This window comes from Rhinoraja longicauda, chromosome 10 (genome assembly GCF_053455715.1).
Source record: "Rhinoraja longicauda isolate Sanriku21f chromosome 10, sRhiLon1.1, whole genome shotgun sequence".
Taxonomy (NCBI): domain Eukaryota; kingdom Metazoa; phylum Chordata; class Chondrichthyes; order Rajiformes; family Arhynchobatidae; genus Rhinoraja; species Rhinoraja longicauda.
This window is the reverse complement of record NC_135962.1, coordinates 34,341,026-34,368,875: the sequence shown is the minus strand read 5'-3', so window position 1 is coordinate 34,368,875 and position 27,850 is coordinate 34,341,026. Positions and strand designations below refer to the sequence as shown.

At 41.4% G+C, this 27,850-nt stretch overlaps 1 protein-coding gene across 5 annotated transcripts in view; it reads left to right on the top strand.

The window, feature by feature from the left end:
• Positions 1 to 27,850, top strand: part of daam1a (dishevelled associated activator of morphogenesis 1a) — a 170,411-nt gene that overhangs the window by 135,745 nt on the left and 6,816 nt on the right. For all 5 annotated transcript variants that reach the window (XM_078406608.1, XM_078406607.1, XM_078406610.1 and 2 more), the window contains 7 exons: positions 9,365 to 9,449; positions 16,243 to 16,349; positions 17,649 to 17,737; positions 18,959 to 19,127; positions 19,797 to 19,904; positions 21,014 to 21,074; positions 25,709 to 25,840. In XM_078406608.1, the coding sequence (XP_078262734.1) occupies positions 9,365 to 9,449; positions 16,243 to 16,349; positions 17,649 to 17,737; positions 18,959 to 19,127; positions 19,797 to 19,904; positions 21,014 to 21,074; positions 25,709 to 25,840 (751 nt within the window). The remainder of the gene's footprint in view (positions 1 to 9,364; positions 9,450 to 16,242; positions 16,350 to 17,648; positions 17,738 to 18,958; positions 19,128 to 19,796; positions 19,905 to 21,013; positions 21,075 to 25,708; positions 25,841 to 27,850) is intronic.

The following is a 27,850-nucleotide window of genomic DNA, read 5'->3' as shown; positions in this document are numbered from 1 at the left end:
CCGAAGAGAAAACTGAAGGGGACTAGCCCCCCAAACAAGCATAAGCTAAAGATGGCTGCAATACAGGCCTGGCAGAGCATCACGAGAGAAGACACCCAGCAACCGGTGATGTCCATGAATCGCAGACTTCAATCAGTCATTGCATGCAAAGGATACGCAACAAAATACTAAACATAACTTCGTTCATTCACATGACATTGCTCCCAAACATTATGGTGCCCTGAAATGGGGGGGACTATGTATAAACACTGCTGTAATTTCTACATGGTGAAACCAAAATGTATAAAAATGGCCTTTATTAAAATCTGACAATGTGCACTTTAACCAGTGATTTTTTTCTATTACTAATCTCAAATTGTGGAGTACAGAAGCAAATAAATAAATGATGGGTCTTTGTCCCAAACATTATGGAGGCACTGGTATGTAGGTTAATTGGCTGGGCAAATGTAAAAAGTGTCCCTAGTGGGTGTAGGATCGTGTTAATGTACGGGGATCGCTGGGCGGCACGGACTTGGTGGGCCGAAAAGGCCTGTTTCCGGCTGTATATATATGATGATGATGATATGATGATGATGTATCTGATTATTGAAGAGTCATACACCAGAGAACAGGCCCTTTGGCATAACTTGTCCATGCCAACCAAGATGGCTATGTCACTGGTCTCATTTACCAGCGATTGTACCCATATTACTTTAAACCTTTCTTATTCATGTACCTGTCCAAATGTCCATGTAACAAATGCTTTTATTGACCTGCCTCAACTACTTCCACCGGCAGATTGTTCCATATCCCTACCATCTTCCTTGTGGAAAAAGTTGCCCCCTCAGATTTCTAACAAAATCTTTACTCTCCCTCCTTAAACCATAGTCTTCTAATGATACTCTTACCCTGGGGAAAATAATTTATACATTAACACAATTGCCCTGATGATTTTATACACCTCTATAAGATCAGCCTTCACTCTCCTGCACTTCAAGAAATAAAGTCCTCGCCTTCCCAACCTGTCCATAACTCAGTCCTTCCTTGTAAAATCCTCTCAAATCTTTTCTGTGTTCTTTTCAGATTAATGGTATCTTCCCTAAAGCTGGGTGACCAAAACTGAACATGATACCCCATATGCAACCTCACCAACATTTTGTTCAGCTGCAACATATTGAGTTATGTCCCTCTGCTCTACATCTTTCCCTGTTCCCTACCTTTCATTGTGAAAGTCTTACCTTGGTTTGACTTCCCAAAAGGCAACAACTCGCACTTATCTGAATTAAACTCAATTTGCCATTCCTCAGCCCACTTACCCAGCTGACCAAAACGCTGTTGTAACTCTTGATAACCATCTTCACTGTCTTGAGTGGTGGCCTGCTTTTCAGAACAATAAAAATACATCAACTGAATATCCTGATAGTATCTCAGAAGGATCAGAGCAATGAACATGTGCTGAATGTCACAAGGGCTCTATTACTTGTGGCCCTGCAGAAAGAACATTTAACAACTCTCCCATTGAAGAGCTAAAGACCAAGGTTTTGGTTTGGCTGAGAGTTTGGTTGCTTCAAAATAGATTTTTTCAGCTGTACAAATAAATATATTTATAGTTTCTGTACCAGAATCACGCTTTGTATGCACAGAGAGTTTTCATGATTTTTTTAAAAAAGTCAGTGAACTTGCAAACACGGACCTCCATTTCCTTGACCTCATCACATAATCTTTTTAGTTTTTAATGTGCTGAGTCGAAATGTCATAGGCTTTGTTCAAGGCTGTGAAAATATCTTGAGGATGCAAATAGTTGAGTGTAAAGGAAGCTTCAGATTCATTACAACCATGGATAGAACCAGTTCTTTTGCAGCAGCTGGTGGAGCTGCTGCCTTCCAGTGACAGAGACTCTGATTCGATCTTGACGATGATGTTTTTGTGGAGTTTGCACGTTCTCCCTGTGACTACATGGGTTTCCTCTGGGTGTTCCGGTTTCATCCCACATCCCAAGACGTGCACATTTGTAGGTTAATTCCACTCCGTAAATTGCCCCTTGTGTGTAAGAAGTGGATGAGAAAATGGGATAACATGGAACTAGTTGAACGGATGATCAATAATCGTTGTGGACTCGGGTGGCTGAAGGGCCTGTTTCTATACTGTATCTCTTAATTAAATTAATTATTCAAATCAAGAAAAAGGCTGATGGCTTTAAATGTATCCCACAGCCCTCTGGAATAATGTTAAGAATAAGTCAGCTTTGCGAAAGATAGGTTACTGTTTCATTCCTGTGTAACTTGGGAAATAAGATACACCTAAATATAATGCAGGATATGAAGGCTGAGATTCATGCCTTGCACCAATTTATGGTTTCTATAACTATAATCAAAAGAAAAGGTCTTTGCAATTGCTGACCTGTTTTAGCTTTTTTTGATTGATTGATTGAATTGATTAAAATATACAACATGGAAACAAGCCCTCACCCCGTCGAGGCCACGCCAATCAACAGGTGAAGACCTGTTCATTAGTTCTACATTATCCTACTTGCACATCCACTCCCTGCACACTACGGGCAATTTACAGAGGCCAATTAACCGACAAACGCGCACATCTTTGGGATGTGGGAGGAATCCCACATGGTATAGGGGAGACATGTAAACTCCACACAGACTGCACCCGAGGTCAGTATTGAACTCAAGTCTCTGACGCTGTGAGGCAGCTGTAACTATTTATTTATTTGACATATTTTTCACTTTTATCTAAGTGAATTTTTCGTGACATCCTGTCGATCCCTATTTCTGCCATTCCCTCCTCAGATGCTGCTTGACTTGCTGAGTTCCTCCAGCCCTTTGTTTTTTGCTCAAGATTCCAGCATCTGCAGTTTCTTGTGTCTTCATTTCTGCCCCTGAAGCTATTCTTCTGAAAAATGTCAACATTTATACACCACTGAATCCATCAGACAAAAGGGATCAGTCCTTAGTCTATACGCATTCACAGAAATAAGGAAAAATATGACTTTTATCACTGGATGGATTTTAATCAGTGACTCAAACAATTTGCCAGTTAGGCTTTGACAGATTTATTTTATATTTAGGAAAAACATAATTTAGCAGGAAACAGGAAAAAGATCAATTGATCTGCAATTAAATCACAATTATCAATCATCTTGTGCTAATGCAACAAGTCCTAAACAACATGGAAATATTTCACCAGGGACGCTGACACTGACTGGATATAATTTTCTATTCATTCATTTTAATTCTAAGAAGGATCCAGACAGAGCAAGTTTACATTTCAAAGCATCGCAAGCAAGATTTTAACTATAACAGGTATAACAGGTATAACAGAGCTTTATTTGTCGTTCGGTACCGAAGTACCGAACGAAACTACATAGCAGTCATAGAAAAAAAAAGAACACAAGACACATAACCCCAACACAAACGTCCATCACAGTGACTCCAAACACCCCCTCACTGTGATGGAGGCAACAAAACTTCCACTCTCTTCCCCACCCCCACGGACAGACAGCTCGTCCCGACCGACCCGCACAGTCCCCGCACCGGGCGCTGAAACGTCTCGCGGCCGAACCGGGCGATGAAAGGCCCGCGACCAAGCCTTGCGCAGCTAAGTCCCGTGGTCGAGCCGCACCGGGCGATGTCAAGTCCGCAGCCGAGCCGCACCAGCGATGAAAAGCCCCGCAGCCGAGCTGCACCGGGCGATGTTAAGCCCCGCAGCCGAGCTGCACCGGGTGATGTTAAGCCCCGCAGCCGAGCTGCACCGGGCGATGTTAAGCCCCGCAGCCGAGCTGCACCGGGCACTGTTAAGTCCAGCGGCCAAGCCGCACCGGGATGTAAAGTCCAGCGGCCAAGCCGCACCGGGATGTAAAGTCCAGCGGCCAAGCCGCACCGGGCGATGTTAGGCCCCGCAGCCGAGCCGCACCCCGCGCCGTGAGGAAGAGAAAAGTTCCCCCCCCCCCACCCACCCACACCACCACCCCCTCCCACACATACACAACCAAAAAAAATATATAAAAACCATCCCAACACCGACACACAACAAAAAAAAGGGAAAAAAAGACGGACAGACTGCTGGTCAGCCGCTGCCGCTTACCTAATTAGACAAATATTTAATGATTGCACTTGCTGGTCAAATCTGTTCAAATCCGATTAGATCCCATTTCTAAATCTGTGTGCTGTTTTGCCTATTACTGTCACAGTTATGAAATAATGAAGCTTCCCAAAAAATAAGTATATGAAACATGCAGTTATTTTGTGATAGTGCAGATTATGATTTGGCATGTTTTTTTTTAGAAATGCACATTTATTTTAAAGGTGAGCTGACTTCAGCTGTGTGGTGAAAGGGTTAATGCTATCATCACGTGCTCAATAGATTAAATGTGCATTTTATCACAAATTCTATTACCTCCACTACAAAGGGTATTGATGGGAAAGAGCAAACAGCTGTGGTTCTCCGATCCTCTGGTGGTCGGTCAACAATAATAGTCTTTATAATCTTTTAAGAATTTGGTTTAAATAAAAATGGTAGTGGATTGGAAACTAATAAAATTCCACTAATCTGACACATTTAGGACTTTGATTGCACATGTTTCAGACTATTGGATGTTTTTATTATTCCCTTTAATACCCAGTTTCCTTTAAGATAACAACCCACTTTCCGATTATTCCAGAATTGGGTATCAGGTGATGCTTGCAATTTGGTGCCTGTGCTTTTTAAGTAAATGGGCTAATTGGAAAGTTGGTTGCAACACAGTAGAAGTGTAACATGACTTATGTAATTCTACATTTTTGGATGTTATTTCTTTTAATAGTCTGGGACATTTTGAATTCACGTTTTAAAAATATCACGCAATATTATAAATATTCCAGTGATCATTTGGGTGAAAGTAGAGCATAGCAGACAGATATCAACCAGCTGGTGAGCTGGATGCCCAACCATCAGGGTTTGGGAGGCACAAGAAACTGCAGATGCTGAAATCCTCAGCAAAACACAAAGTGCTGGAGGAACTCAGTGGGTCAGGCAGTATCTGGGGACTTCCCTATGTCATTAAGCTGGAAAGTGTGCAGAGAAGGATAGGGAAGGATGTTGCCTGAACTTGAGGGCCTATGAGGAGAGGTTGGGCAAGCGAGAACTTTATTCCTTGGTGTGTGGAAGGCAGAGGGGAACAGTAAAGAGGGAATAGAGAGGGTGAATCCACAGAATCTTTTACCAAGGGTAGGGAAATAAAAGAAAAACAAGGAGACATATGTTTAAGGTGAGAGGGGAAAGATTTAATAGGAACCTGAGGAGCAACTTTTGAACTGAGGGTGGTGGGTATATGGAACAAGTTGCCAGAGATAATATTATAACACATTTAAAAGACACTTGGACTGGCACATGAATAGGAAAGATTTAGAGGAATATGGATCAAACACGTAAATGGAATTTGCTCAGATGAAGCATCGTGGTCGGCATGGATGAGTTGTGCTGAAGGGCCTGTTTCCGTACTGTATGACCCGAAGACACTCTGACCCGTTGAGTTCCTCAGCACTCTGTATTTTGATGAGGATTTCTGAACTGCCTGAATATCTATTTATCAGAGCCTTGCTTTATCACTACTTATCTTGAAAGAGCAACTTTGACAAAAAAAGCTTGAACTATTTGGAGACAGACAGAATATGCAGCAGATAAACATTCGTTAATTGTAAAAAAACAGGCCTTGAAATTAGATTGTGCAGCACCACTCCTTCAATTTCAGTGATAAATTACGAAAGCCTTTGGCGTTTGTACAAAGCCCATGATGTTCCTTCCAGACCTTCCTTGCAGTTCTCACACAGCAGAACTGACAAGCAGTAGGGTAAAGCATCATACAAGTCTGGGCACTTTATTTATAATTTTCATTAGGAATGTGGCCTCTAAATGGGTCAAGTGTGCAGAAATAGGCCTTCAGCAATTAAGCCCTAATTCAGTTGATACTGGGAATCTCGGGTAACCCGAGTATCCTGCCAAACCCCTCGACGACAAGAGCCTCGCTTGACTTCCTCTCACCACCAATTATACACTTTCTCCTCAAGTCTTCCAACCCTTCCACCTCCTCGACATCTTTACCACTCTATCAGCAATCTCAAACCAACCTTCAAGCCCCTAATTCCACATGCAACTCTGTCCCACTCAATTCAGATTACTGACCCTGGACTTAGTGTCAATAAACATACAAGGGAAATGCATCTGATTCTCAAGACCTGTTTGGTAGCATATAACTTCTTGAACTAGGGAGACCCCAGGAACTGCAAATGCTGGAATCTTGAGCAAAACACAAAGTGCTAGTGGAACTCAGCAGGTCAGGCAACATCTGAAGAAGGAATGAACAGGCTGAAGAAAGGTCCCGACCTGAAACATCGCATATCCTTCCACAGATACTGCCTGTCCCATTGAGTTCCTCCAGCACTCTGTGTTTTACTCTCAAACGAAGTCATTGGTGCAGCAACCCCCCATCCCCCCCATCCCCCAATCCTCCCCCCCCCTCCCCTCCCCCCTCCCCCCCTTCCCCCCTCTCCCCCCCTTCCCCCCTCTCCCCCCTCTTCCCCCCTCCCCCTCCCCCTCCCCCCTCCCCCTCCCCCCTCCTCCTCCCCCCCACCTTTCTTTAGTTTAGATGAGGGTGTGTGGCAATTTTTATTCATTAGTATATAATCCTAGTCATATCTTTCATTCGTATCTATAGCATCGTTAAATAGTCATAGTTGCTGTTACCATTTCTCACTAATGAGAATGTGAAGAGACTGAACGGTAGCGCAGCGGTAGAGTTGCTGCTTTACAGCGAATGCAGCGCCGGAGACTCAGGTTCGATTCTGACTACGGGTGCTGCACTGTAAGGAGTTTGTACGTTCTCCCCGTGACCTGCGTGGGTTTTCTCCGAGATCTTCGGTTTCCTCCCACACTCCAAAGACGTACAGGTATGTAGGTTAATTGGCTGGGTAAATGTAAAAATTGTCCCTAGTGGGTGTAGGATAGTGTTAATGTACGGGGATCGCTGGGCGGCACGGACTTGGTGGGCCGAAAAAGGCCTGTTTCCGGCTGTATATATATGATATGATATGATATGAATATGAGACTGGATCATTCAGCTGAAGCCAGCCACCACTGCCCTCTGTTCAGTTGTTGTGTTTACTTGTTATCTGGCCTTAGATACTCTTCCTTTTGCTGTTGCAGTTCCTTACACTGTTGCTGCAGGGTTGTGATTGCAAAGGCAGTGTTGGCATTTCGGCTTTCTTGGCCTCGGTGAAAGCAATCCATTTCCTTCATCGGCGTTCAGGATGCCGAGCGGGTCCGTGGCTCTCCCTCGTGCCTCACGGTGCTTCCTGTTGCTGCAGCAACTTCCAGCAGCAACAAAAGTGCAGCTGCTCAATGAAAGTAGGAAGATGATTTAGCAGGAGTAGGGAAGGGAGTAACCCCGGGAAGTGCAGAGAGAAGCAGATGCTACCGAGAAGGATTGGTTAGTAGTAGGGTCTTGATCCGAAACGTCACCCATTCCTTCTCTCCAAAGTTGCTGCCTGTCCTGCTGAGTCACTCCAGCTTTTAGTGTCTATTTTTGGTCAGTGGTAAGCTGGATATTAGATGTTTGAATGAAAAAAGTGTGTATGTAATCTGTATTTAAGGCCAGATAACACACATTGGTACTAATATATGGGTAACTGGTTGTAGTTTATGGTAACAGTTTAATATTTATAGTATAACATTTTTTACATTTTATTTTCTTGTGTTTGGAAGGAATCATCTGGGTGGGACACAGATCTCTCTCGAGTTTATTTGGAGATTACAAATTATTACTAGTTTTGTTAACTTCAAGAAAAATCTTTAAAAGTACATTTCTGTAAAATTGGGACACTGAGGGGGTGAATATTGTAAAATAGGTTTCCTGCTTTTGTGAATCACAGCCGAATTGGAAGCAGCAAGAATCATTGATGCAGACCTTCGCTGTTATTATCCTGTCAAAACGTCTCTTGAATGAAACTCTACTGTGGGACAAAGAAACCCCACAAAGTACTGGAGTAACTTAGCTGCTCAGGCACCGTATCTGGAGGACGTGGATGAGCAACCCTTTGAGTCAGGACCCTTCAGAGGTGCTGCCTGACCCGCTCCAGCACTTTGTGTTCTGCAGTTCCTTGTGCCTCCATCATGGGACAGTGCTCTTTAAACTTTACCTTAGAAGCCTGACATAAACAGGTGCTTTTTTTCCATTGGAGAAATTGGCAAGATCAGCTGAAAGTTCAAGAAGTATAAGAAGATAACTGCAGATGCTGGTACAAATCGAAGGTTTTTATTCACAAAATGCTGGAGTAACTCAGCAGGTCCGGAAGCATCTCGGGAGAGAAAGAATGGGTGACGTTTCGGGTCGAGACCCTTCTTCAGACTGATGCCGGGGGCGGGACAAAGGAAGGATATAGGTGGAGACAGGAAGATACAGGGAGATCTGGGAAGGAGGAGGGGACGGGAGGGACAGAGGAACTATCTAAAGTTGGAGAAGTTTATTCTTGATAACACTGTAGCTATGATTTGTTTTCTTTGCGAAACAGTTTGGAAAATGTGTGGCACAGTATCAAGTCAATTGGTTGAAACTCTTTAAAAAGATGGAAAAGCCAAACAATTGGATAGAACAGAAAGGTCAACAACAGCAAAAAATAATGCTGTTGTTGACAAGTGTAAAACTGTAGAGACAGAAAAAATCGGAGATGCTGGAATCTTGAGCAAAAAAACAAAAGGCTGGTGCAATTCCGTGGCTCAGGCAGCATCTGTGGAGTCTGATGAAGGCTCCTAACTTGAAACGTCTGTCTATTTCCTTCCACTGATGCTGCCTGACCTGCTGAGTTACTCCAGCACTTTGTATTTTGCTCAAGTATAAGACATTATTATTTTAAGATGATATAAATAACTACACCTAATGCGTCTCATCTGCCAAGATACATATTTTTGTGGCTAGAAAGTGTGACGTGAGCAAGTTCTAGCAACTGGTCACAGAATGTCTGGGGCAGCAAGTGGAGATGATTCCCAGTTGCATCTTGCCTCAGAGACACTGTAGCATGCTGAGAATGTAAGGCAAAATTAAATCAGCAGTTCTTTGTATCTTCCAATCGATCAATCTGACGATAAATTCGAACCTCTTCAATTTACAGTTCAATGCCAGACTTAAGTTAACTAACTAATAGTATCTATTATAAAGTTTCTTGATAGCTTAAACTTTTCCCCAAATGTTTTGGTAGCCGGCACTGTGGCACAGAGAGCCACAAAAAATGCACGATGTTAGTGTGCATGTATTAGTGTTTAGTCTTCCAGCTACAGTTAGCACTCTTGCATTGCTTCGAATACTGCATTGTGCTTATTGACATGTTTGTTGTCATCTGTTTAGGTTAAAGCTGTCCAATGATGAGATAAAACGGGCTATTTTAACAATGGATGAGCAGGAGGATTTGCCAAAGGACATGCTTGAACAGGTAACGTCACTGGTTGTGACAGCCTTTCTTTATTGACAATGAGTGTGTTTGTTGTGGGATGGGGAGGGTGGGTGCGGTGAGCGGAGAATTGGGAAATAGTACATGTTTCACGGTAATTTTGAAATGTTTGTGGCTGCTGCATTATCAGCTGAGTTAATGCCCCAGTTTCAGTATGGGCTGGCTGCAAGAAATGACCTTCCATGATAGTCATTGAAGGATACAGCAAGGACACAGGCCCTTCGGCCCACCATGCTGAGTATCAACCATCCATCCTACAACATTTCCATTTTATTTCTCCCCGAATTCTCATCAACTCCCCACCAATTCATCTACACATTAAGGACCATTTAAAGTGATGAATTAACCCACTGACCCATATCATGGATGTACATGTCTCCACTTTTTGCCTTGGCACTGAGGTTATCACAACCTTGGCTAGAGATTCAATTTGGCTTGTCCTACCACAGCAGTGACTTTAAAACTGGAATTGCATTTGCACTTGGAAACATATGCAGGCTATTAATAAAAGCATGGGAATGGGACTTTTCAGGCCCATGGACATTGTGGGCAGAATGTGCTATATAATGTATAATGTTTTCGTGAGTTGGATTAGTTGCTCCAATGACCTCTTTCACATTCCTTTCCTGAAGATGTGCCCCATACTGACTCAACTCGATCTACAATAACATAATAACCTCGTATGGTTATTATGTTACTGTAGTTTGATCTTTTTTCACTACAATCTTGTTCCATTCTTCTGCTTTGCATTCGTATTTATAATTACTGTACGTATACAGTTTGAGCTTCATGTGCGCGAGGAATTTTACTGCATCTTGGTACAAATGGCAAACTAATCTGAATCTCCAAACTCTCGGCCCTAGTATTTGTAAAGGAAAAGTGTTCAATAATATTTCACTGAAATTTGTTGCATATACTACCGACCATAAAATGGGTAATTTAAATCATGTTTCTATATTATGGTGATTGATATTCTGACACTTAAATAGGGAAAAGAGGACACCGAAAATTGTAACATTTCATATTTGTAGCTTGTTTTATTATTGTAGGGGCTTGCATTTAAATGAAATTTGTTTTCCTGCTTCACTGTCCTGATCTATCCAGTTACATCCTGGAAAATGTCAAAACAAAAAAAACACAAAGTGCTGGAGTAACTCAGCAGGCCAGGCAGCATCTTTGGATGACAGGGACAGGCCACATTACAGGTCGGGATCTTCTGCAGACTGAAGCAGGGTTCTGACCCGAAATATTGCCTATCCATACCTCCCAGAGAATCTGCCTGACCTGCTGAGTTACTCCAGCACTTTGTGTTTATTTATCTAAACCAGCATCTGCATTTTCTTGTATATGTAAGTTGTCGCTTGTGTTATGAATGAACTTTCTTTAGGAAAACATAAACGCCACTCTGCCAGTCACTGTATTTGGAACAGCAAGTGAACATTGTTGCAAGAGGATGTTGTCATGACTGATTAGAGGAAAAATCAAATGCAAGATAAGGCGGTGTTGCTACTTGCTCCTGCCCATTATTAAATCAATGTTTATCCCCTCCAGTACATTCAATGCCAAGTGTTTTGTGACCAAATGTTCCTGCAATTGACCTACTCTTAAGTGTCTGTAATTAAGCTGACGATCAGGAAGCGCATAATAATGGTCAAGTCTGTCACACCAGCTGGGTTTCCCTGGGAAGGAAATGCTAGGTAGAGTGATGCATATCAGGAAGTTCAGTTCATGGAATTGCTCCATTGTGAACAGTAATGGAAGTTGATCAGTTTTGCTCGAGTTTTAATTTGAATAGATGGGTTATACTTCCCTTCATATATTTAACCTTGAATCCTAGCAGTTTTAAATATTGATTTTTTGCCTCAAAACACACCTTGGTATCTTTTCCTTTCATAATTCTGCTTGCTTAAATATTAAAAAATGATTAAAGCTATACAATAAGATTTTAATAATATTGAGATGCGATTTGAGCTGAAAGCTGATACCATTTTCTTAAATGAAAAGTACAAAGAAGGCCCCGTAGTGACATTACTGAAACACACTGGACAAATTTGTTGCTAATCGTCTGTGGTTTATGGAGACAAGGATCTACAGATGCTGGAATTTTGAGCAAAAGACAAAGTGCTGGAGGAACTCAGCGGCTCAAGCTGCATCTGTGGAGGGAACGACTTCCGACGCTTTGGAACGCAAGTAACTGCAGGTGCTGGAATATTGAGCAAAACACTACCCAGGAACGAGTAGGTTAACTTTTGATGAGTGTTGTGTCGGCACTGGGCCTGTACTCGCTGGAGTTTAGTAGAATGAGGGGGGACCTCATTGAAGCATATAGAATAGTGAAAGGCTTGGATAGAGTAGATGTGGAGAGGATGTTTCCACTAGTGGGAGAGTCTAGGACTGGAGGTCATAGCCTCAGAATTAAAGGACGTTCTTTTAGGAAGGAGATGAGGAGAAATTTCTTTAGTCAGAGGGTAGTGAATCTGTGGAATTATTTGCCACAGAAGGTTGTGGAGGCCGTCGGTGGATATTTGTACGGCAGAGATAGATAGATTCATGATTAGTACAGGTTTCAGAGGTTATGTGGAGAAGGCAGGAGAATGGGGTTAGGAGGGAGAAATAGATCAGCCATGATTGAATGGCGGAGTAGACTTGATGGGCCAAATGGCCTAATTCTACTCCTATCACTTATGACCTTATGATGTTGCTTGTCCATTCCCTCCACAGATGCTGCCTGACCCATTGAGTTCCTCCAGCACTTTGTGCCTTGGTCTGTGGTTTATGTTGGAAAATGATGATTTTTGTGTTTATCTTTGCTTTTACTTCCCCATGTATTGTTGTTTAGCTAACGTTACTGTCTGCAATAGATATTTAGACATTTATAGGCTCAAAGTTAATTTAGAAATGCATAAATAATTCATTTCTGCACATTGTTTACATGATTGGCAGCAGGCTAGTAATACAAAATGTAATCATGGATTTTTATTAAAAACTTTTAGTTTTGGAAGTCTTAAATACAGGACTTCTGGGATGAAGTTCGGTGCTTTGAACATTTGTGTATTATGCAGTTTACAGTTTGAGAGGCCGGCAGCTTCTCTGTTCATGTTTAAGAGTGGCAGAAGTTGGCTCGTTATTTTATAGGAATCCCCTTGCACCTTTAATCACTGCCCTTTCATCAGTTCAGAATCGAGCAGCAACATCTGACAGCCATCAGTGAACTGAGTAGACGCAGCTGGTTACAGTTTAAAATGTGAACAGAATAAAATCGGTCCTCTTTCACGATTGTGGGATTGGAAGCGGTGTAATGTAGTCCAGATCAAGGGTGCTGGCTCCGTAAGATGAAAGGAAGACATTCAAAAGCAAGAGTCACCACTGGCCATTGCTAGTTACGCAAAACTAAGATGCTACCTCGAGGAAAATAGAGTTTTGCACTACCTCATGCAGATAGTTGTCTTGTAAAAAAAGTACTTGTCATGAGACAAGTCTGGAAACCTCCTGGTGCTTAGACCCTTAGGTTCATAAATCTTGGATAGTTTGTCAAAATGTCTATTGAAAAATAACAACTAGAAAGAACCAGACACAACTTATGAAATCAAAGGAGGGAGATGATTTTTAGAATGAAATGTTTATTGGATTTTTGTCAATTTGCAGGGATTTAAAATTGGTGCTGTTCTGCATACCTTTCATTGTAAATAGAATCCAGGAAGCTCAATAATTAATCAGACACTGGGAAATTTTCATACTTAGTTTAGTGGAATAAATATATATGTAACCAAGTATTATGCTATACTTTTGTCGCTGGTACGACCTCAGTTGATTTATTAGAAATCAGCAAACTTTTTTAAAAAATCCTGTTTTCATACACAGCTTGAAGAATGTTGTATTGCAGACACTGTATTGAACTTAAGTATTGATTAGCGTTGGAGGTATGAAAAGCTTAATATTCTGCTTGGGTAGCTTACAACCCAATGGTATGATCTTTGAAGTCTCCAATATCAAGTATCCCCATCCCACTTCTAATTTCTCCCTCCCTCAGTGAGCAGCACCATCCCCATCACTCTGATCTTTTCCACTCCTCTTTCCACTCATCTCTCATCTCTCCCAACTCCCAGTCCCCCATGTCCTTTTAGCCCTCCTCCTTGTACCCCTCTACCCTGTCCCCATCCCTCCCATCACACTTTACATTTCACTCCCCCTTATTTCACTTCTCTCCTTAACTGGCACTCTTTTATCTCCTTTCACCCCTTGTCCATGTCACTTACTCCACCCATCTGCCAATCAGAACCCCTCTCACTGGTATCCACCTGCCAGGCTTTGTCCTGCCCTACCTCCCTTTTCTGGCTTTTTTCCCCTCTTACTCCATCAGTCTGAGGAGGGGTGGGTCATGATCTGAAACACCCCCTATCCATATCCAAATTTCCTCCACAGATGCTGCCTGGCCCGCTGAGTTTCTCCAGCACTTTGTGTCTTTACTGAGGAACAAAGCTGGTATTTGTAGTCTGTGAGACTTTAAAGTCTTGACACAGTTCCAGTGAGAATTTGATCCGCAACAGTGAATTGGGCAAAAGAAGTGCATCTCATCCCTCGAGAGTTATGTCTCTTACTCTAGCCAATCCTACAATAGGCCTGCCGCCTCCAATTGCCCATCGCCACTCCAGGCTCATTACAAAGCAAACAATGTGCCTTCTGGTCAAGGAACACAAGATATCATTCGGTTAGATATCATTCATCTAGGCTTAAGCTCAGGGGTGACCGCGCTTTTGCGGTTGCAGCTCCTAGACTGTGGAACAGCATCCCTCTCCCCATCAGAACTGCCCCCTCCATCGACTCCTTTAAGTCCAGGCTCAAAACCTATTTCTACTCCCTAGCGTTTGAGGCCCATTGAGGAGGCGCTGTGAACTGTTTTGTATGTGCTGTTATGTTTGCGTGCTACTGTATGTTTCATTTTTTCCTTAGTACCTAATCAGATGTACAGCACTTTGGTCAACGTCGGTTGTTTTTAAATGTGCTATACAAATAAAATTGACTTGACTTGACTAGAAAGGGTGCAGACGACGTTCATCAGGATGTGGCCTGGGCTTGCAGGCTTGAGCTATAACAAGAAGTTCTTAGGTTGGGACCTTTTTGTTTAGCGTGTAGGAGGCTGTGGGGTCCCCTTATTGAAGTGTACAAGATCATGAGGGGCATGGATAAAGTGAACGCTAACAGTCTTTATCCCAGGGTGGAGGATTCCAAAACTAGAGGGCATAGGCTTAAGATGAGAGGGGGGAGATTTAAGAAGGACCTCAGCAGTAACATTTTCACTCTTTGGGCAGTTCGTATCTGGAATGAACTGCCAGAAAAAGCTATGGAAGCAGATACAATTATGACTTTTAATATACATTTGGTTGCAGGGCTATGGGCCAAATGCAGGTAAATGGGAATAGCCCAATATGCCAACTTGGCGGGCATGTTGGCGAGCATGGCTGCACTGCTCTTTGACTCTGATATGGCCCTGACATAGGACACCATAGAAGGTCAGATAGACTGGCACTTTGACAGAACCCTGTACATGTTTGTGCTTGGCCCACTGTCCCCAACCCATCCTGTCCATTAATTATCCTTGCAGGCCCCTGTAGTTTTTTGGAATGGAGGTTTCGTTTAAAATCTTTATACGAGATTAAGAGGAGAGTTTAACTTTGAACAATCTTACTCCCCAGCCAGTCACAAGATTTCAAAAATGAAAATCTCTGACAAACAGGTTAGCACGAAGAGTTAAACCAAGCAGTAGATGATAAACGTTACAGTTTTGGGACGGTTTTAGAAAGGACTCTGGCTCCGCATGCAGACACAATGTTGTACATCAGCTATATGCTGGAATGGTTTACATGCATGTTCAGCTTGTCCAGGAATAAGAGTAGTAGACATCACCAAGGCAGTACACAAAGAGACATTTGCGCATTTGCCTCTTGTGCCATTCAATTTTCAAGTTCTTAAATGTATTGAGTCTTATCTTGGCCTTAAAGTCCCATTGTCCTGGCGGGGGTACTGGATTGGTGTTGCAGGGCCTGGTAATAATGTTGGTGCCTGCTATCGCTGCCATCTGTGCTGCTGCAGGCCATGTCTGATTCACTTGTTTGTCCAACCTTTGTGGGACCTTCAGCAGCGCGTGATCCTCCAGCTGCTGCAGGGCCTCCAACATCCCACTCCATCGACACACTCCACTGACACATCGACCCGCGAACGCACTGTCCCATCGCTTCCCATAGCCACCGACCGCTCCATCTCCGTGCGCATGGACCTGTCCGCCTTCCCCAATGTAATGTAGCGAATTATCGAAAGATTAATTTAAAGATACAGCATGGAAACAGGTCCTTCAGCCTACTGTCCACGCTGATCGTCGATCGCTCGGTCACACTAGTTCTGTTATTCCACTTTCTCATTCAATCCCTACCCGTTAGGGACAATTATAGAGAGGCCAATTAACCAACAAGCCAGCACTTCTTTGGGATGTGTGAGGAAGCTAGAGCGCCTGGAGGAAAACCACGCGGTCACAGGGGAGAATGTGCAAACTACACACAGAAAAGACAGCACCCAATGTCAGGATCAAACCCGAGTCTCGGGCGCTGTGAGGCAGTGGCTCTACCAGTTGCACCACTGTGCCACCCAAATGTATTCAATTTGGACACAAACTCAAAACCTCACTTACAAAATCTGACGTGCGCATCTTTCAAGTTGATTTGTTAGGTTAACAAATAAATCATGTGATGTGATGTCTGTTATTTTTTCTCATTCCTCTCAGCTGCTAAAATTTGTCCCGGAGAAGAGTGATATCGATGTACTGGAGGAGCACAAACATGAGATTGAACGGATGGCCAAAGCAGACCGATTCCTGTTTGAAATGAGCAGGTAAGTACTGGTAGTGCACTCTGCCGTGGACAAACCATCTTGCTGTGGTCGTCCTGCTATGCCGTACCACATGTTATCACGGCCACATGTTTTTGTTTGGAAATTCTTGGAGCAGGGTGTTTCCATCAGGATTAAATTATCCAAAAAAGTGAAGTAAATTGCCAGGCAGTTTCATGGAACCTGTTGACTTGGTTTGGAGACGTACCAGATTTTTTAAAGAACTGACCAAAGACTTGGCATGTTAAGCCAATTGTTTTCTTCATACAAGCCAAAACTTCCTGAAACAATTTTAAATACACAAAGGATTTTTTCATCCTCATTTTGGCATTTGACATCACATGAGAATTTGAAACACACATGACATTTCATACTTGCAGTCCCGGCAGCTCGCTGCTTTTTATAGTAGACTGCAAGACTGTTTTGATGCGTTTCAATGCATTACCTACCCCCTGCAGTTTTAAAGCTGTTGATGAATGGTCTTAATTAATCCAAGATAATTGTAGTGATAAGTAAAACCTCAGTAGGAGTGCAGTAGGGGCAGGAACAGATGAATCAACAGTTGTGCACCCTATCCCAATTCACCTTTCCATACAGTTCAATAGAAGGAGAAATTGTAAAGGGTACGTGATAGGTGAGGTGGGTGGTCTGTGTATTTTCTGCCCACCGTGTTGAATTTCACTGACAAAATCCTAAATAACTGGAAGTAATAAATTGTTTTAGAAATTTAAAAATTGTCTGTGTTTTTGTAGGGCAAGAATAAAAGTGCATTAAAATCCAGGGTGTTAAAATATCTTAATTAAGAAATAAATGCAGTCAAAGACTAGAGGGCATAGGTTTAAGTGAGAGGGGCAAAGTATAATGGAGATGTGCGGGGCAAGTTTTTGTTTACACAGAGTGGTGGGTACCTGGAACGCACAGCCTGGGGGGTGGTAGTGGCGGCAGGTATGATAGTTGCATTTGAAGGTTTTCAGACAGGCCCATGGAAATGCAGTGATGGATATGGATCACATGCAGGCAGTGGAGATTAGTATAACTTGGGATCATGTTCAGCACGGGCATTGTGGGCCAAAGGGCCTGTCCCTTGGCTGTAAAACATTGATGAGGCTGATAGACAAAACTGACCAAAGCCTTGGTCTGTTAAAGCAATTGTTTTCTTCATACAAGCCAAAACTTCCTCTGCGTTTTATTATTTTGGAATGAATTGAATTGAGCGCTTGGAGCTACCAGGAAGTTTTATTTGTACAAAATTGCTGACAATCGTACGTTCAAGCTTACATGGTGTGACTTTATTTTCACTAGAATCCCTCACTATCAGCAGCGATTGCAGTCCCTATATTTCAAGAAGAAATTTGCAGAAAGAGTGGCAGAAGTCAAACCCAAAGTTGAAGGTATGACGTTTATCATTATCTCGTTATTTAGCCTGGACAGCATTCATAGTGTTTGCTTCAAAAATTTACAAGCCATTGGCCACTTTCTTGCATGTGATGTCTTCTCCGCTATTTGAAGCTATGTCTTGCTGTGTGCTGTTGTGTCCCAATAGATTGATAGTGTAGATATTTTATTAATTTGAGGGCCTGAAGTTAAACTCGGTGCTATTCAGATACTAATTGTTCTACCACTACCCTGACGGTGTGTAAAACAGAGTACATATTATACAGGTGTCACAGATCATGTGTCAATGTCCAGTTGTGATTTTAATCGTCATCTCTACCTTGCCTGATTTAAATTCAGGACTACTTTGGTTTAGAGATATAGTGCGGAAATGGGCCCTTTGGCCCACCACACCAACCAGCGATCTCTGCACATTAACGCTATCCTACACATACAGGGACAATTTACAATTATACCAAGCCAATTTAGCTACAAACCTGTACATCTTTGGATCTGGAGATCCCTGAGAAAACCCGCGCAGGTCACAAATTCTGTTCATACAGTACCCATAGTCAGGGTCTCTGGCGTTGCAAGGCAGTAACTTTACTACTGCGCCACCATGCCACCCTTTTTATTATTTCTATTTATTTTTTGCCATTTCTATTAATTTCGTCCTTGTGTGAAATATTAGCAGAAGTGTTATCCCACGTGAAAATACACGTTTTATCTCTGTGACACCGATGTATTTTTATTGTTATAGTTCTGAAGCAAGTCACAAGATATTTAGTAAAATTTGAGTAATATTATCTATGTCAGTTGTCTCCAAGGGCTTTGACAAGCATCGAGTGTTAAATACTCACAAATGTATTTTTGAGATGTATTAAAAGGTAGTGGAACTGAATAGATCATAGACATTGATTAAGGTGAATGTAATGCCTTGATTAGAAAGCGTAGCTGGGAAAGATTTTCCATTATAGCAAAATTACTTTGCTGAAAAATGTAATCGGTACAACTTGCATAATTTTCCATTTTTACATTGGTAAACTAGCAAGAGTACATTTCATTACTTTATTTATTTGATGAGGCTTTAAACCACCTGACACCGGAATATAGTTTATGGTATTTTGTTATTTATGTATTTGATTCATTTCAGTTTTAATGCATGATCCCTCAGCTGAGATTTAGTACATCACTATCTGAGCTGGTTTCACCAGCGAGATTTGTTCTTAATCTTCCAGCTATTCGTATGAGTTCCAAGGAGGTTCTGCAAAGCAAGAATCTGAAGCAGCTGTTGGAGGTGGTTTTGGCTTTTGGCAATTACATGAACAAGGGACAAAGAGGCAATGCCTACGGTTTCAAACTCTCCAGTCTGAACAAGATTGCAGACACCAAGTCTAGTATTGAGAAGTAAGACATTGTCAACCCTGTGCTTTTGAAATGAAATGTTGTTGCTGCTTGTGTCAGTCCTAAGGCCAGTATAGCTCTGTTCCCTTAACTGGACTAGAATCAAAGTACTTTTTCTTCAGTCTGTTCTGCTTATTGATCATGGACAGCACTACGGCAACTGAACAAGAATGTAACTACGACTAATCTTCATTTTCAAAGCTTGGAATGGGGATGTCCACATAAACATCAGAACCACTTTTAGCCTTGTGAATATTGTGGAAATGTATCTTCATTTTGTGAAGTGACATCTTTGTGAAAATAGTTTATTTGGTAATTGCTTTCAATCATTCCAGTATGCTCTACCACTCTATTAGTTGATGGCTATCTGTGCCTTTGCTTCTTAATAACTCCTACCTAACAACGATCTATCGATCTCAGCGTTTGACCCAACTTACCCAACCGAGCAAGGCAGGAGTTCAGTTCCGAAACCTCACCTGTCTATTTCCTCCACAGATGCTGCCTGATTTTATGAGTTGCTCCAACACTTTGTGATTTTTTTTGTAAACCAGCATCTGCTATTCCTTGTTTCTCTATCTCAGTTTATTATTTAACTTTGGACTATAGATTTTTATTGCTTGTCCTTTTTAAAAAATTAAAACAAAACACTTAATACTTTTATTTTTGTTCAAGGAATATTACTCTTTTGCATTATTTGATTACAATTTTGGAGAAGAAATATCCAAAAGTGGTGACCATCCATGATGATTTACGGAGTATTCCTGAAGCAGCCAAAGTAAAGTAAGTTTTCAAGGCATGATAGGTATTCAATGTATAGGCAGCTTTGCTTAATATTGTTGTGCATTTAAATTTATACCGATTTTTCTATTAGATACATTGTTGTAATAAGACTTGCATTTAATCCAATTTTTGAACATTAATACAATAATAATAGTAATATTGCTTTGAAAGATTAAATAATTCATCAAACTTAAGGGTGATCGGCTATGTATTTCTTTGAGTTTTATGGTGCAGCAGTATATATGTGCAGGATTGTAGCTGCTGAGTGGTATGTGGCAATTCTCTTCACTGCTGTCCATTAATCGAATTTTAGTTGCTGTGGTGAGGGTGTGCCCACAGTGTGTTGTGGTAGTAATGTTGCACTAACTACTATAAAATAATGATGAAAATGATCAACTTTAGGATATGAGGGACTTGGAGGTGATGCAATTTTATTTTGTACCCTATACCCTGTCATTCTGGATGACCAGAGATTGTGATTTGCGAGGTGCTGTCAAGGAAATGTAATGATCTGCTGCACTGTTGCCTGTGGATGGTGTCAACCTTTGAGAGTTGGTGACATTGATTTTAACAAAAAAAGATTTATTTTCTAAGAGTTCTCAGGAGCTCTGATAATTGATCCAAAAGACACACATTCTTCATCCTGCAGCAACTCCAATCCTCCCCACCTGATAACACAGATGGGGAAGGTTGGAGTTGTTAAAGAGTGAAGAATGTGTGTGGCTTGGATCAATTACCTTTCCTTAACTTCACAAAGACTAAACTAAACTAAATCGCATCTCAAATCATTGATCTTAAAGCATCAGGAGTGGACTATTTCAGAACTTATTTCCACTCGTTCAGTTTGGTTGGCAATCTTGAGTATTCACCAGTCAGTGAAAAAGATTCTTCTCAGAAAATAAATAAATATTAAAATGTTAAATGTTTTTTGATGTGGTCCTGGTGAGGAAATTATATCCTTAATGTTTCAAATTGTTGATATAAGTTTCTCCTCTAGACTTATTTTCTTTTCAGGGAAAGGTTTAAAATTCAATTTAGTATTCACAGTTAAAAAGGTATTGTATTGTGTACCTTTTGACACTGACAAATGATGTGGTTTTGTTCCGCAGTTTGATTGAGTTGGAAAAAGAATTCAGTAGCCTGAGAAGTGGTCTGAAGGCTGTGGAGAGTGTAAGTATTCCCAGCACTATGTCTCTTTGTTAAATTGTTTTCTTTATTATTATATACTTAAAGGAAACCCGGGTGGGAAGACCACGTTCATTAGTATTAACCCATTTCCCTTCACATTAGGCGTGCTTCCTTCCTTCACTGCAAGTGCCCTTCCCTTTCAAAGTTGTGCATCTGAATTTACACTGTTTTTTCTATTAGATGTTTCGTTCTAATAAGAATTTTACATTTAATCCAGTTTTTGTACATTAGTACAAGCCATTTCTTGACTTGTGCAGTGCTGTGCTAAAACCTAGATGGGAGCAACGTTATATGTTCTCAACACTTCACTGACAGGAAACACGTTAGCCGGCTTCAGTTTGCTGGTGACTGCTCTTTACTTGGCTTTCCTGTATAGTTTTTCTATTGTTGGAGGCATTTAAAGAGAAAGCACAACAACTTAGAATTTCTTAATACATTGTTATCCTTCTCTACAACTTCTAGAATATAATGAATATTGTGAACAATAAACAAGTTAAAAATCTATTTCTGAAAGTTTAATTACTTTACAATTAATTTACAGTTCAAATAAATATATCAAACATCCCAATTAAAGAGGGGCACACAAACATATCTCGTTCGAATTTTCTACTTCGCACTGCCCTAGTTTCTGTTCATTGTGAGGATTTGGAATTCAGTTGTGATTTAAAACAAAAAGGCAAAACATTTAATTTATTGAATTGAGGACAATGTTAATTTTGCTGGACTCGATGACCGCATGTCCGCAGAATTGAAGTGAATGCACAACGTTGAAAAATGGGGTTGCTGATGAAAGAGCCACAATGAGATCACAGTTGGTTTTGCAACTTTGCACTTTGAAACTTTCACCGAGATGAGAAAAAACTTTTTACTGAGATGAGAAAAAACTTTTTCACCCAGAGTTGTGAATTTGTGGAATTCTCTGCCACAGAAGGCAGTGGAGGCCATTTCGCTGAATGTATTAAAAAGAGAGTTAGGTAGAGCTCTTGGGGCTAGCCGAATCAAGGTGTATGTGGAGAAGGCAGGCACGGGTTACTGATTGTGGATGATCAGCCATGATCACAATGAATTGCAGTGCTGGCTCGAAGGGCCAAATGGCCTCCTCCTACACCTATTTTCTGTTTCTATGAAAAAAGGGAGAAAAGCACAAAGGAACTCGGGAAGGGGAAGCACCTTTTGTTGTTACTTCCAGCTTTTAAAAGTGTTTACATACTATTCTAATTTTTGAAGCAGCTGTATTTGTACAGTGATGATTTCAGCGGCAGGCGTGTGTTGTGTGCGTGTGTATAGACAATAGGTGCAGGAGTAGGCCATTCAATGTGATCATGGCTGATCATTCTCAATCAGTATCCCGTTCCTGCCTTCTCCCCATACCCCCCGACTCTGCTATCCTTAAGAGCTCTATCTGGCTCTCTCTTGAATGCATTCAGAGAATTGGCCTCCACTGCCTTCTGAGGCAGTGAATTCCACAGATTTACAACTCTCTGACTGAAAAATGTTTTTCCTCATCTCCGTTCTAAATGGCCTACCCCTTATTCTTAAACTGTGGCCCCTGGTTCTGGACTCCCCCAACATTGGAAACATGTTTCCTGCCTCTAACGTGTCCAACCCCTTAATAATCTTATATGTTTCAATAAGATCCCCTCTCATCCTTCTAAATTCCAGTGTATACAAGCCTAGCCGCCAGGGCCGTCTTTACAGCATTATGGGCCCCGGGCAAAGCAGTGTACTGGGGCCCCTACGACAACTACTCACAGGAATAAAAATGTAAATGGTCGATAAAATGGGGCCCATCAGGCCCATGCGTTAAGACGGCCCTGCTAGCCGCTCCAGTCTTTCAACATATGACAGTCCCGCCATTCCAGGAATTAATCTAGTAAACCTACGCTGCACGCCCTCAATAGCAAGAATATCCTTCCTCAAATTTGGAGACCAAAACTGCACACAGTACACCAGGTGTGGTCTCACTAGGGCCCTGTACAACTGCAGAAGGATGGGGGTGTGGGAGGGGGCATAATTTGGTGAATTGCGGGGGGAAGAAACATGAAAATTCTACCTGATACACGTCAGAATCCCCTCTCTCCACTGGTCTGGGTACTGATATTTCAATGAGTTTTAATCACTCAAGGGTTCGAGTATTGGAAGAGTCATATTAATGCGAAAAACACAATGGAGAGGACAAAGAGGTGGATTGTTTGGATGGACAAACTTCAACTCATGGGACGCCACACAGATCAGTATAGCTATTCTGCCATTTTTTATGGAGTGGTCTGCTGGAGCAGCAGCATCTCAGAGGTGGAGGGGAAGAGACTTGATGAGCTGGTCAGGAAGGCCAGCTCTGTCCTGGGTTGCCCCCTCGACAGTACAGGCGGTGGGAGAGAGGAGGATGATGGCAAAGTTAACATCGCTGCTGGACAACGACTCCCACCCCATGCATGACACTGTCACTGCACTGAGTAGCTCCTTCAGTGACAGACTCCTTCACCCCGTGTGTGAAGGAGAGATATAGGAGGTCTTTCCTTTCCGCTGCTGTGAGACTGCACAACCAGCACTGCTCCCAGCAGACCAGTCAACAGTAACAGTTAAGGAATACACAGTAAACTGATGACAATTTATTCTTGTCTACATTTATTTATAACGAATGATCTCTTGCTATCCACTTTGCTGCTGTAACACTGTAAATTTTCCCAGTGTGGGACAAATAAAAGAATATATTATTATATTATTCTCCATCAATAATAACAACAATTACCACTCATTGGCAACATCTTTACTGATTCCTGTGGCACAATCTCTATCTACATTTATGAGTCTTACAAACCACGGTGACAAACTAAATTATCAGGAAGATGTAAAAGGACATGGACAAGTTGATTGAGTGAGCAATTCAGTAAAACGTGGAGTATAAAATAGACATGTATGAAACAGTTTACATTGCCAAGTTAAATAGAAAAAATGTTCTTAAAAAAACTTGGGAAAGTAGTAAATATTTGGAGGATTCATTGGTTCATGAGATGCAGAAGTAAATTAGTTAACGTAAGCAATTAAAACAACATATGGTATGTTAACCTTTATTGTAAAGGGATTACAAAAGTGAAATGTCTTTACTGAGACAAAGCAGGGCTTCAGTAAGGCCACTTCTGATCTCTGCATCTAAAGAATTCAAAACAGAGTAGATTGCAGGATTGATTCTTGCAATGATGATAATGCTCCTCAGGTGCTCCAGTTTTCTGCCACACTCCAAAGACATACGGGTTTGTAGGTTAATTGGCTGCGGCAAAAATTGTAAAATGGTCCCTAGTGTGTGCAGGATTATGCGAGTGCACAGGGAACGCTGGTCGGCGCGGACTCAGTGAGTCAAAGGGCCTGTTTCAACGCTATATCTCTCAAACTAAAACTAAAGAGTATTTTCAAGGCTGAGATTCATTAAGTTTTTGAATTGGATGTAATGGGGATCAGGGACCTATACATTCATGAAGGAGCATCTTATTAAATGGTAGAAAATGTTAATGCTCAGGGAGACCTGGGTATCCTTGTACATACATCACTAAACATTAAAATACAGTTGAAACTGGCAATTAGCATGCCAAATAACACATTGACCTTTTTGAGTATAAGACTAAAGATTTTTGTCCATCATTATATAGTGCTAGGTGAAGAAAACAACTGGAGTATTATGTACAACCTTTGGTCTCTTACTTAAGCATGGGTATAGAGAGTGCAGGAAAGATTGACTAAACCGTGGTGGCACTTTTGTCGTATGAGGAAAGACTGAGAGGCTTCTCGTATCTGGAACATAGAAGAAATAAGTTGATCTCGCTGAAATATGTAAAAATGTTTGAGGACTTGACAGGGTAGATAGCTGGTAGACACAAAATGCTTTAGTAACTCAGCGGGTCAGGCAGCATCTCTGGAGATTTCTTCTCTCCAGAGATGCTGTCTGACCCGCTGAGTTGCTCTAGCATTTTGTGTCTACCTTCGATTTAAACCAGCATTTGCAGTTCTTTCCTAAGGGGGAATAAGAGGGCAGTCTTAAAATGACAGCCAGGCCATTTAGGACTGAAATAAGTGGAAATGTCTTTATGTACGATGGTGGTTAATGTTTAAATTCTACACCTACGAAGGATTGGCCATTGATTCCATTTAAAATGGAGATTGTGGATGATGGAAGGATCAAAGGGAAATGGGAGAAGGGCAGGAAAATAGTGCTGATGGAATATCAGCCATGATCTTTTTGCCTGGTAGAACAGGCTTGAGGGATGAATGGCCTACTCTTGCTCATATTCTCACCCATGAGACATTCTATTCCCTTAATGTCTGGGAAAAGTAAAAAAGTATGAACTGTGTTGAGCAAAATACAAAGTGCTGGTGGAACTCAGAGGGTTAGGCAGCATCTCTGCAAGGATATGGACAAATGTCCTTTCAGGTCAAGACCCCTTTTTCAGACCTGAAACGTCTTCCATTCATTCCTTCTACAGATGCTACGTGACCCGCTGAGTTCCTCCGGCACATGGTGTTTTCCTCTAGTTTCCAGCATTTGCTGATCCTTGTCTCCATATAAACATTTTTTGAAGAGATTGTTAGAAGCGTAAATAACCATTTTATTTCCTTTTTCTCAGGAGCTGGAATACCAAAAGTCGCAACCTGCAAAGGCCGGTGACAAGTTTACCTCTGTAGTGAGTCAGTTTATTGCTGTAGCAAGTTTTAGTTTCTCTGATGTGGAGGATCTTCTGTTGGAAGCTAAAGATCTGGTAAGTATCATCAAAGCCTCTGTATATTTTTGGAATTCTATTCTTTGTATTTGAGCTGTCTTTGAAGGAGGGTGGGGGGTGAGAGTGGGTGAGCATTCTTCACTGAGAATGAGCCCATTTTCTTCTCTGGATTCCCTTCTCTGCACCTTTCTGTGTGTGAGTGGACATCCTGTTTGCTGTCCATATTGGCACGGCTCGAGATGAAGATTCATTGTCTCCCAACCAGTTGTTGGCTGTTCTCTATGCAGGATGTCTGAGATCATAGTGCGGGAGTCAGAGACACTTCCCAGATCATATTCCAACATGGATCTACCCTGCACTGCCATTTCAGTTGCCTTATAGTCTGAAGAAGGGTCTCGACCCGAAACGTCACCCATTCCCTCTCTCCAGAGATGCTGCCCGATCCGCTGAGTTACTCCAGCATTTTGTGTCTACCTTCGATTTAAACCAGCATCTGCAGTTTTTGTTCTTACAAATAAAATGATTTGTCATTTCCTGCTTCTTTGCTAATGTAATTAAGACTGCTTTTCCTAGAAGCTGTGTATTGGAGAAAATAAATTATACTTTAAGTCAAGATCTGTGGCAATTTAGTTTCTGACTAAAATCAATGTTGAAAAAAACAGGTGCTGAAAGAAATTATCTTTTATCATTGAATTCTGATCATTCCTTCTCCACGCCTCTGTCGGGCAGTACAGAAGTTTGAAAGCTAGACTCAGGAACAGCTTCTTCCCCTGTTATCAGACTTCTGAATAGTTCTTCCGTAAGCTAGGGTACACACCGATTTGCAGCTGCTCCATTCCAGACATTGATCTTCTGTCTTTGGAACTGATGCACTAAAATGCTGAGTACTATATTTTGTACTCCCTTTGCTCTGCTATTGTACTTGAATGCATTTATGAACAGTATTATCTGATTGGATAGCATCCAAATTGTCCCCGCACGTCAGTACACGTGACAATAATAAACCAAAATTGTCTAAGTCCTCGTTATTAAATTCAGATTTTGTTTGAAATTTGGTCGAATTTTACTTTCCAATATGTTTTAAGTATTTATTTGTGTTGTAACCTTCCTTATAAATATGATCTGCCTTGTACAGCTGTTTGACTTGCCTTCGGGCAAGATCCAGTCTTTATTTAATGTCCAAATGAAAACACACCAAACATAGACCAAATGGAAATTAGCTCAGTAATTAATATTTTTGACAACCTGGTGTTTCCAGCAATTTCTGTGGACATATATCCTTTACTCAAATGATTAACTACTTACATGGTTCCTGTGCTCAATGAAATAAATAAATTTACCTCGACCTATAAAAATAAATGTACAGATGGAACTAATCGTGAAACCTTATGATAAGAAGAAAATGACTACATCAAAGGAACTTAAATGATTTTTTTTCCAGTAAAATGTTTACAAAGGTTTTATGATCTAAATTAAATTGTTGTAATCTGCAGTCTATTCTTTGTACCACTGTTTTTATTGGGTTCTCGTTAGGTTGAGCATTAGAAGTGGGGAACGGATTAATGCAAGGAAAAGAGTTGGTGGGTTTGAAGAAACGTGTTGAAACTTGGACAGAGAATACTTATAATAATAATAATAATAATAATAATAAGCATTTATTTTATATAGCGCCTTATCGGGTGCTCAAAGCGCTTTACAAAAACAATCAACATAAAAACAAACAGACAAACTATCCTAACGGAAAAGCGGCGAATAAACAACGCCAGCGTCCTCTCACGTCAGGGTCCGGCAGTAGACAACAAAAAGCACAGGACACACAGATACAATTTTTACACAAACAGCCATCACAGTGATTGCTCTAGGCACATCCTCACTGTGATGGAAGGCAAAGTCTTATCTCCTCCTCATTCTTCTCCCGTGGTGCCACGAGGTGATCGAGGCTCCCAACTTTTTGAAGCCCCCACCGGGCGATATGCGCCGACTACAGAACAATGAAATTCTTTTTTGGAGCAGCATAACAGGTCTATAAACACAATGCACATACCTGTA